This window comes from Pinus tabuliformis, chromosome Q, assembly GCF_031772625.1.
Source record: "Pinus tabuliformis cultivar Carrire ecotype Pingquan chromosome Q, CPIR1, whole genome shotgun sequence".
Lineage (NCBI taxonomy): Eukaryota > Viridiplantae > Streptophyta > Pinopsida > Pinales > Pinaceae > Pinus > Pinus tabuliformis.
This window is the reverse complement of record NC_142296.1, coordinates 141,917,040-141,928,686: the sequence shown is the minus strand read 5'-3', so window position 1 is coordinate 141,928,686 and position 11,647 is coordinate 141,917,040. Positions and strand designations below refer to the sequence as shown.

Genomic DNA, 11,647 nt, shown 5'->3' with positions numbered 1-11,647 from the left:
TGCTGTGTGGAGGAACCCTTCTTTGGGGCCATGGATGTGGCTACGATCTTCCCCTTACTTTGTGAGTAAACCAGAAAGAAAATAAATTTTCTAGTGTGGGGGATGATCTTACTGCATTGCTTAGAAGAGATCAAAGAGGTGAAGGTAGGTGGAGCTACCTCTAGTATCTTGTATAATGTATTTCCCAAGGAAATAATAATAGAGCGAGGTCTCAACTCATATACAACATGTTGCTTACACAAGTATGGTCATCCTAATAATACATCACAAACATTGAGAGGAGAAACATCACACAATACCTCATCTGTGAAGTGCTTGATGCTGTAGGGAACACGACACTACTGGCTAACTCAGAGATCTCGTCCTTCGTGAAGCCACCTAATACTGTATGACTATGGGTGTGGTGTAGTCAGTAGGACCAACCACTTCACGAACTCTACTAAAATGAGGCTCTTTTGGCTCCCACTGTTGACAATGAATTGTAGTGGCGAAACCTTCACCCACATCTATGAGTGTAAGAGATGCTCCCCCTCCTTTGGATCTTTAGGATCATTCTTCTGGATCTTGGCAGTGGCAACAGTGGCGCTAGGAAACACATCAGTAATATGCTTCCCTTTGTCATTCCTCTTGTTAGGTCCTAACTCAGTGTCGGAACATGCATTTGATTCTGAAGCCTTCAATGAAGCCACGAGTGATTGCTTCGCCCGACACTCACTTATGTTGTGAGTGGAGTTCTTATGGAACTCACACTACTTTCATGTGTCCTTCTTCGACTTCGTGGTCATGTTATTTTCTTGTGGTTTCGACAGGTTGTCTTGGGTTACCACGTCTTGGCTTTGTCCTTGGTTCTGCGGTTTGGGGATGCCTTCCCCTTGCTTCAGATTCATATATCCAAAGTCTCACTTATTTTGTTTAAACTTGTGCTTGATCTTAACAGTGTATTAGTACATCATGCTAAGAAAGGAGATGTCTAGGAACTCCATCTCATCTTGGATGTACCTCTGTAGGTAGTCGGGATACTTGAGTACCAAATGTTTCTTAGAATCCCTGATACCCAACTTTGTGCGAAGGGTATGGAAAAAATTGGTAAAATCTGGCACATATTGGTCCCTTCCATGTAGCAGCGTGGTTCACTTTATGTATTTATACTCATACCTCCCAACATGTTAGTACTACTCCTTGATGGCATCTCGAACTGAATTCCAAGTGGGTGCGGCTGAAAATAGTGAGGGTTCCCACTCATCCTTTTGCTCACAGTAGATTTCCCACCTATCCTTGACATGGGGGCAGCTTTGAGAAGTGAAAAAGTAATATTTTCCCAAATAGAAAACTTATGAATAGAAAAATATCATTCTAGAAGATTTAACGAGTTATCTATGGCGTCCACATCTATCTGACCCTCAAACATGGGAATGTCAAATTCAACTTGTACCTTAAATGGTGTGTCGCTTCTAGAGTAACTACTTGAAGTAGATGCATCGCCCTCAGGTAGCTGCTGAAGGATCTAGGCCAAGTTTTCTATCATCAAATTCAATTTTCACTCAAGGGCTTCTTCGAGCAAGATCTTTATAGGACTTCCTGCCCCCTCTTCTTTCTATTCTTCCCCCATGGGAGGCCATCAGGATTTGCAAAGGTTCGACCAGTTCAAGCCCTAACTCATTATATCCCGACCTCGTTGGAGACATGCAAAGAAAAACAGAGAAATATCAGACCGCTCTGATACCACTGATCCGAATTTAAAAAGGAACGCAACAAATTACATATATAACCATGAATACAAAGATGCAGCGAAAATAACACTTCATTTCATTAATATCAAATATTGAAATATTCTTACAAACATAATGGAAATAAGACTAGCTTAGGCGATGGTATCTTATCTTTGAGAAGAGATGTGGTGGCTACATGCCTCTAAACTATGTTACAATTAGGCTCAAAGGATTATTTATTATTGAGAAACAATGGAAAACCCTAAACATCCAAAAACCTAACCCTAGGAAATGAAGCGCCAACCTATGGGCCCCGTTCAGGTAAATTTGTACATCAACTTCCTGGGGTTGTAACTTTGGCATACGATTTCCGTTTGATGCACACAATACCTTGTTAGAAAGATTTATTTGAGGAATACAATTTTCAAATGGCTAACATCAATCCATGATCCATGTCGGTCCCTGCTTTCCCCAAAAAATGTCGTTTAGGGCCTCAAAACGACTTTGGAAGTTCAGGACCTGAAGAACTACAAAAATACTAAACTGTGCTACAATAAAGGAAACTGAAAAACTGAAAGATGCAGTGGTGGGGATCCAAGTGGAATAGGTGAGTGGCCACCCAAATCTACCTGAGTCATCATGCTCTTGCTAAATTGTGCCTAATTCCTGCCAATTTGTGAAGGAGAAAGGAGACCTTGAGAAGTCTTGGCTTGGACTTAGAAACTCATCTCGAAGGAGACTTCCAACATCAAGGCATTGGTTGTATGCTTTCCTCTCATGTTTAATATTAATACAATGCATGTTTACTTTCCATAAGGGTGTAAATGACTACTTTCTTAGTATGATTCTCCTTGATCTGTCATATGGTTTACATTAGAATGCACATGCTATGTTTTTCCTTTGTTGTCTTTGTTTGATCTCTCTTGCAGTTATTTGTTCACAACAGAATAGCGAGGATTGAGATTGGAAAGGATGATATCGAGATTGACATTGAAAAGCAACCACCTAGGAGTGAGGTAGGCCATCTTTCCTTTCCCATGTCATTTTGATTTAAACTAGGAGAGTTTTTCATGTATTTGTTTAGGTTATTACTAGATTCACTGATTGGACTAGAGGGATCACTTTTATCCGTAGAAAGGATTTCCTAGATAAAGCCCACTTCACTGAAAACTTGGGGATCCTTTCATTTAATTCCTCCAATGGGCGCTTGGCAAGAAATTCATAATATTTTCCATGGAAATCTTCATTTCGTCTTCTAATTCAAGGAGGAAAAATGTCTTCAACTCCTCCTTCTCTTCTTGTATTCTTTCTCTGCAATGAGTTTATCATTCCCAAATGTAGGCCAAACACGAAGTCTTAATCTATTTTTTCAATCTTCAAGGGCGTCCATAGTATTCATACTTTCAACATCAATCCCACAAGAGGGCTGAATTTTTCTGGGAAATGCATCACTGGGTTGTTTCTTGGACTTTTTTTATTTTTTCTGGACAATGCATCACTGAGAGCTAATTTTTTCTGGGCAATGCATCACTGGGTTGTTTCTTGGACATTTTTAAATTTCTTTGGGAAATGCATCACGGGGTTGTTTCATGGACTTCTTTCAGATGAGTGTGAACAAAACCTTGATGAAATTCATGTATCCTTAGGAACTTAGGGATTCTTTCAATTTTCTTCTAAAATTTTAACCTCCTAGATGACATGTTCCATAGGGAAATTGAGACTGACTCCCTCTCATCAATGACAACTTTTTGGGTGCTCTGATGTCCAGACAGGGCAGTTGAGATTTTCTTGAATGATGGCGCTTTAAAGCAACAAAAAAAAACTAGGTTGAATTGCTAGGGTTCTCTGGTATTTGTTTTCTCTGTCATCTTTTGCACAAAGCTTCACCCTGAGCTCTGATACCTATATTCTTGAAGGCTCAATTTTCAGACTCTTACTTTGGACCTTCTCCTTCACATTGCAAGACCTTCTCCTTCACAATTTGCATTGTGGATCGACTCAGTCTGACTACTTCCATTGTCGTAAGATTAACCACTTTTTATGCTTGCGCTTCCATTTTTTATGAGTACCTTGTTTTTGTCTGTAGACCTCTTAGGTATCTGCGCTGACATCTCTTTAGAGTTAATAGTCTTTTTATCGAAATCAAAAACATTGTACGAATCTCTAAAGCTTTATGCTTCTATAGAAAAATGCTATTTTGACAAAGTAATGTTTTATTATTAATGAAATCAAAGCATTGTACGAATTTCCAAAGCTTTATGCTTCTATAGAAATAGGTTATTTTGACGAAGCAATGTTTTATTTTTAAAATATTTGAAGGTTGTGTTTTTTGAGTTATAAGTTTTTTTCATTTAAATTGCATTTTGATACTAAAAATTGATTTAGTTTTCTACAAAATCTTATAACATTTAAATTGTACAATTTCAACCATTTAAAATTATAAATTTTCAAACTTTTAAATCAATCACCATTTAAAATTATAATTTTTAGATTTTTTTTTTATGCTTCTATAGAAATATGTTATTTTGACGTGGTAATGTTTTATTTTTTAAATGTTTGAAGGTTGTGTTTGTGTGAGATATAAATTTTTTTCATTTAAATTGCATTTTGACGCTAAAAATTGATTTAGTTTTCTACCAAATAGTTTTCTACAAAATCTTATAACATTTCAATTGTACAATTTCAACCATTTAGAATTATAGTTTTTGAAACGCTTAAATCAATCACTAGTTAAAATTATAATTTTCATTTTTTTAAATCAATCAAAATATTAAAAAAACCAAAAATTTACCTTATTGAATTATTATAATTTATATCTTCAACTTCTCTAAGCATCTTAAACATTCACTTTGAAACTTAAGTTTCCTTATTAATTGACTGAGGATTTTTTTTCTTTGTATCTTAGTTTTTACTCTTTTATCTTTTTTTACACCGAAGGTGTTCTTATTATGGGTTTGGCTGGACACATTCAATCAATAGTAGAGGTCCAATTTAGTCCTCCTATGTCCAACAATTTATATAATATTTACTTTATTAAAAATAAGAATTTTTAATGTTTAGTGATTTAGTTTTTCAAAATAAACAATTTCCACACCTACTATTCTTTCAGTGTATCTTCTTTACAGTTGTAAGAGCAAATACTAATTTTAAAATGATAACCAAACCCAATATAAAATTAGTGTATAGTATTTTTGGGACAAGAAAACTACTTTTTAATCTAGTTATCCAATTATTATTAGGAAATAAAAATAAGCAACCAATAATATAAAACTTCCATGAAATATTAATCCAATGCCTAACCCAAATTACTTCAATAAAATAAATTACCAATTCACACTGATTAAAAAACCTAAAATAATTTATCGATATGTACATACTCTGCTCACACTTTACTTTCATATGGCCAGATAAATTTGACGTGTTAACCCTACGTATAAATCACTTAAACAAAAATGAATATAAAAATACACTACAATGGATTAAAAAACAGCGAATAGCAAATTACACGGTGAGATCTGAAACGGTTCCTGCATTTCACATGAGGCAACGCGACAATCAGGACGGGCATCATGACACCAAATTTAGCTGGTTCCCAGATTCTGACTCCTACTCAAATGAATTAGACCTGATATCCAGTGTTCTAACATTGAAATTAATACATTGTATTAAACCATGCCTCACACAACAGCCATCCTCGCAGAGAATACTTGGCACCTGCGTCTTTGGATATTTTCAAAATTGCTAATGGAAAGGATAGGTTTATATTGTGCAAATGCGACAGCCACGCTTTTAGTTATCCTCCCAACCCTAATAATCGCCTTCCTGTATGCGGCTTACATGGCTGTGGGTTTCATAATTTGTATTCTCAGCTTGTTTATCGATAAGGTGGCCGGGAGTAATTATCGTAATGTAGTTATACCGCAGATGGCAACGCTTGATTCCAAAGTTTTCGATGCAGTGAGCTTCGTCCTTGAATTTTGCGGGAGAAGTGTTCTTATGGTTCTTATTCATGAGGATGATATACCTACTGATGCTAACCCTAACCCTAACGTTCACGATAATTTCAGCTTATCTGAAGCTGAAATTGGAGAATTGGTCCAAGCAAAATGTAAAAATCTGAAACCCAAAATTAAGGACAGTGATTGTGCTATTTGCTGGAACACTTTACAGGATGAGGATTATGTACGCATCTTACCATCGTGCAGCCACTACTTTCACCGGGATTGCATAGACAAGTGGCTGTCATACCAAGCTACTTGCCCCTATTGCAGAGCTTCTGCTCGCCGTAAAACCCTTTGAAGATCAGAGTAGAGGCAATTATCAATTCTACAGTAAAATCAACGAAGGCGTATCATTGGTTTGGAAATTGCAGCGTTGCAGTCGACTATTTAGTTACGTATGGCTCCTGCAAAGGGTTGATTCGACATGTCGAGTAGATTAAATCCTCCTGGTTTATTAATATTTCTGTATTTGAAAAAATTCCATGGTGGCCATGGTTTTCAGTCTGAACAACGGGTTGATGGATTTTATTTTTGTTCATATTGAATTTCAATTGTGTTTCATTTTGTATTTTTCCAGAGTAAACTATGTGGATGTGAAATTTGGTGGATTTTAGTCTGGTTCACTTTGAAATTTTGGTGTATTTTAATTTTGTCCATTTTGAAATGAAGTTAACCATGTTGATGTGCAAGGAAAATGGTTGTAGATACCTGACATAGACAAATATTAGATGATGAGAAATTGTACTAAACAAGGAATTTTGCATCACTCTGAGGATTCTTAACTTTAGTTTTGCAAATAATCATTATTAATGGTGTCTATCCGCTTAGGTTCCTTATCCTAAAAATATGCATTACAGTTAACTTCAGGAAATTGTGTCACCATAATAAATAGTTATTTGTATCTTTTGTATATTTGGTGATCTGAGTTAAATATATATGAAACTTTCAAGTAATTTCATTGTTTTATATTTTGGTTTTTTTTGGTATTTAGTTTTAAAAATGCAATTTAAACAATAAAAAATTGTATATTTATTTATATATATAGAAAGCATCAAGAAGATTTAAGTTTTTTTTGAGGTACAGATATTTTTTAGTTCTGAAATCTAAAAGAGTTTGTACTCCAAGAGATTTGATAAAATCATCTTGATACTTGATAAATCTGTACTTACAATGATCTATATTGATTTTTAACAAAAATTTGAAAATACTTTCATGTAATAAAGTTGTTTTTTTATCATACACTTGTTTGATAAATATGATAATAATGTTACAAAAATGTACTATACAAACTTAACATTTATCACTGAGTAAAATATAAAACAATCATATTAAATATATATGATTGAATAATATTGTTACAATCATTACTATATATATTATTAATATTGTTAAAGTGTTGATTTAGTATTATGCTTTGAATTGAAATAACACAATAAATTTTTTGTGTCTTGTTCATTCTTTGAAATTTTTTGTGTCTTGTTCATTCTTTGAGAGTGCATCTGTCGTAATATTTTGTTTTTCTTTTTTAGATAATTTCAAAGCCATAATTGAGCAGCATTGTAACCTATTTTTGGTTCTCTTTTGAAGATAACCTTTGTTCCAAGAAATACTTCAAACTATGATTTGTTTTTATTTAGAACTGTCTTTTTATTAGGTATGGACACCATTTGTGAATTGCATATAGTATGCTCAAAGTTTCCTTTTTATTAGGTATGGACACCATTTTTGAATTGCATATAGTATGCTCAAAGTTTCCTTTTTATAGACAAATCTAAGTAATTTATTTCCATTAAGTTGGATACTTTCAAAGGAAAGGGATCTTCCTTCTTGTAGCAAATTTGCACCAATGCAATGGCCCAAGACATCACACTCCATAATGAATGTTTTTTGTGAAGTTTGGTCTGGGAAAAATGGGAGTTGTACAAATAACCTCTTTAAGTTTTTCAATTATTTTAGTTTCTTATTGATTCCAATAAAATGATTTCTTATTTAATAATGTTGTTATAGGTGTTGTTATTTGACAATAATTCTTGACAAACTTACAATAATAGCCTATCAATCTTAAAGACCCTCTAACTGTCAATCTTAAAGGTCCTCTAAGTTTTTTTAAGCTTTTGGGGATTGACCATTCCATCATATCTTTAGTCTTGTTAGGGTCCACTTTGATACCATCATGATATATAATATCACCCAGACATTGCTCTTCTTATTTTTAAAGGAACAATTTTGAGATGGCCCCACATTCATTTTGTAGCACCCCTCTGTTGTATGTAACACTCTATTGCTATCATGTCGGACCTAAGCTAAGACTGAGTTGTAACAAAAAAGCTAGGTCTGAGGTGTAAAAATGAGAGTAAATATTTTATTACTAAATAAATAAAGATAATGTAAAATGCTTGGAAAACGAAACACAAGAGATGAGATTCTTGCCAAATTAAATCCCATTGGTAAATGAGGAAATGTAATTCTTTCATGATAAGACTTATAGATCAAATTATAGATAAGCTTAATGGAATGGGAGATAAATATCCATTAAGTTTCTTAGCTAAATAAATATGCTAAGTTTAAGAAAAACATAAAAGTGTTGTAGGAGAGAAAGACAAGCATTTATAGGAAAAGCCTTGTGGGAGAGAAAGGCAAGCAAGAAAAACATAAATGCGTTAGAGAAATACAAGATTTTATGGGAAAAGCCTCGTGGGAGAGAAAGGTGAGATTTTTTGGGAAAACTTACGCAAATGGATAAAAATATCCACCCAAAAGCGGGATGTCGCTAAAGGAAACCATATCATGAAAGAGGGCATTAGATACCCATTAAAGAGATAAACAAGAGGTAATTGATCCATGGTAAGAACTCTTGGCTCGGGGGTGAATTGGAGGAAGTCAGTTCTAGGTTGAGTGGTAGTGCTCGATTTTCTAAGTGACATGCTTTCATCTAATCTAGTTTGATTCAATGACATGGGATGTTCTGTATGTTGGATCCTTACTCTTTATATTTTCGAATCTTTAAGCAATGAAGTATAATTTCATGTGATATCCTTGTTTAGAAGATGGATTGAATACTTATGCATGTGGTAGCTATTGAATATACTTTAATTCAAAGTTAAATTTTTTGTTACTGGACCCTAGTAGGTAGTTGGTAGTATTGTTTCAAGGAGGTATGTGACAAATGGTATCAGAGCTCTAGGTTCAAATTTTGAGGCTTATGGGCCAACCCACATCGGTAAGATATGAATGAGTTGTAGGTCCTAAACTAGGTCCTAAATGAATAAGAGGTTTCATTGAAGAGTTTGGTTATAAAATTTCTATAATAAAGAAGGGTAGAATCAGTTTACATGCCTATACTGAGTTCTTCCCAAGCAATATTTATATATTCCAATGAAAATTTTATTCTTATAATTGCTAATGATTTTGGAGTTTGTAAAGAATGCATGGTGATAAAATAGATTGTGGATTTCTTTCTTTAGTTGTAAGTAAGTATTACAACTCTACTTCGACGATCTAATTATCTATTTAGATAATATTAGTAATGAAATATGTAGTAATTGTGAAGTATGTATGAAGAAATCAACATGTAAGAGCCCAAGGTATGGGTTATCTATCATTTATCTCAAATAAGAATGGCCACATTTACATATAATTAGAAAAGTGGTTGCATTTAAGTTGCAATATTCTATGCTTTTTATATCTCTCAAATTTGTTAGGAAATGTTGAAAAAGAAGAGAGACTTAGAAACAACAATTGATGTGAAAGAAAAAATGTTATCATAAATATTAATCTTCCATTATGTTATTAATCCTATGGCAAGAAGATTTTATGGTACATATGGAATGGTTTATAAACTGTGTTTCATAACCACCAAGGAATTTGTGGTTGTAGGTCAACGTAGTCTCTATTACATTAGAATGTATGTGAATCTAATATTTTGAAATCCAAGTCAGAGGCCACCAATACATACAAGGAAGAGCGAACGTTTCTCACACTTTTCCAACAAATTGTTCCTTTACTTTCATTTAAACATTCTCATTTTATGAAAATTTCCAGAAGGCTTATGACTGATTTGAATGAGGTAAGCAAGGTCATGTCACTGGTGCATTTGTATTCACTTCGAATAAATAGTAATTCATAAGAAAGCCTTCACTTAGATCATAGTTAATTGTGTCCAAGCTCGCACTAAAGAGATCATATGGTGTTTTTTTTTATAAAAATGCCTTTTTAATAAGCGATAAATAGCTATTTTGATGCTTCAATAAATCAAGGATTCATGGATCGAGTCAAAATCCTAGGAAAATAAAACATGTAGGAGTGCCCAAGGGATTATTGTTGGGTGCAAAGGTTATTCTAGACGAAGTTTGACAAGTCTATTCAACATAGTATAATCTATGCTGCTTTTGATATCTTGAGAGGTTATATGAACTTTAGCGAGTACCGTGCACGTGGTGATCAACCCATGAATAAGATTCCAGAGCCTAAGCAACTTGATCGTCTCTGGAAGAAGGTAGTGAATAAATTCCTACATGGTCTTGTGCATACCCCGAATGGTCGTCGATGGCGACGTAATCATTTTGGTGTTCCTCCTAGTTGTATGTTCACACAACTCATTGATTTTATTTGTAATGCTAAAATAATTAATGTTATTTCTATGAATATATTTAGAGTACTTCATTCTATAGGGTGTTGGGGGATTATTCCGTGATGTCTATTCCTAGTGACATGCACCCTGAAATTGCATTGGAATGTTTGGCTCAGAATGCTGATAAAGTGTTTTCTCTAGTCATGAATCTAAAGAATTATGTCGCCACACAACGGAAAGATGAAATTCAGATTCTTGGTTACAGGAACAATCATGGGGTCCCAATCCGTGATATAGATGAATTGCTTGCATGGTTTCTACTCCTTGAGAACAACCCATTTAACTCATGCTACTTGAAGTTTCGTTCCATTGGTTTAGCTTGGGCTAGTACTGGACAGGACGAGTGGTTTAGTGATATGGCTCGTTACATTGAATGAAGTTTTCGTAATGTGGAGCTTGAAATTTTGATGATAGAATGGATGATTACAATAGTTATTGGCAAGTTGTTTAAACTACACAATGTAAAATAGGGCCTAAAAAAATCACACTGAGGTGGATGATGATGATGAATTTCTGTCACTTATCGTGGAATCTAGAGCTACGTTTGACTGGAACCTCAATTATGACTGTCAATATTGAGATGAGGAAGTTTTGTAGACATGTCCTCATGAGCTTTGCTAAAAAACCGTGCCATTAAACTCAGTGGAATGCTTTGTTATGGTAGTTTTAGAAAGTATGTAGCTTTAAGGCACAACCACACCTTCCCAATTGGAGAAAATCACATTAGGGTTTCTGTTTTCCTTTTTGATTTATAATATTGCTTTTTCTGCTTGCCTTATCCACTCATCGGGAGATGTTTTGAGTTGTGCACTTGTACAAATAATGAGCTTACCCTTTCATAAAGAATATTCTACTCCACAAATCATTTGGTGGATAATTGTTATCCTTATGGTCGCGCCCATAAAAGCATTTAAGTTGGATAATGTTTATCCTTACTTGCACGTGGACAAGTCGCACTGAGAAAGGCTTGTTAATCTCATCTTCTCTATGCATGAAGGTTGCATGTACATGGTGTATGCTCAATCATCTTGATTAATTTATAGTTTCTCATTATAAATACTCCCCATACCCATTATTTGGTATTAAGCTTCATCTCTTCTATATTGGGGGTCTTATGTTTTCAAATTCTTCAATGGGTGGTTTCTACGCACCAAAGCCAAAGCTAACCATCCTCTCATGTAGGCTGCCTGCCTGCATACAAAATTGCAAGAGGAGGAAGTGGAAGTGATGGGTGTTTGTGTTTAGGAATTCATACCTTGTTCACTGCACCACAATCTTTTATCAGTTTTTCTTTTATCGAATCCCAT

The 11,647-nt window shown here is 34.4% G+C and overlaps 1 protein-coding gene across 1 annotated transcript; it reads left to right on the top strand.

Moving 5' to 3' along the window:
* Positions 1-5,546: 5,546 nt before the first annotated feature.
* Positions 5,547-6,008, top strand: LOC149218649 (RING-H2 finger protein ATL66-like). The gene has a single exon (XM_089386606.1). It carries the CDS (start codon positions 5,547-5,549, stop codon positions 6,006-6,008), a length of 462 nt encoding a protein of 153 aa, XP_089242732.1.
* The last annotated feature ends 5,639 nt before the right edge of the window (positions 6,009-11,647 follow it).

What these genes read in the sequence shown, in the direction of transcription:
- LOC149218649 (XM_089386606.1), top strand. Translation starts at nt 5,547, where the DNA reads ATGGCTGTGGGTTTCATAATTTGTATTCTCAGCTTGTTTATCGATAAG.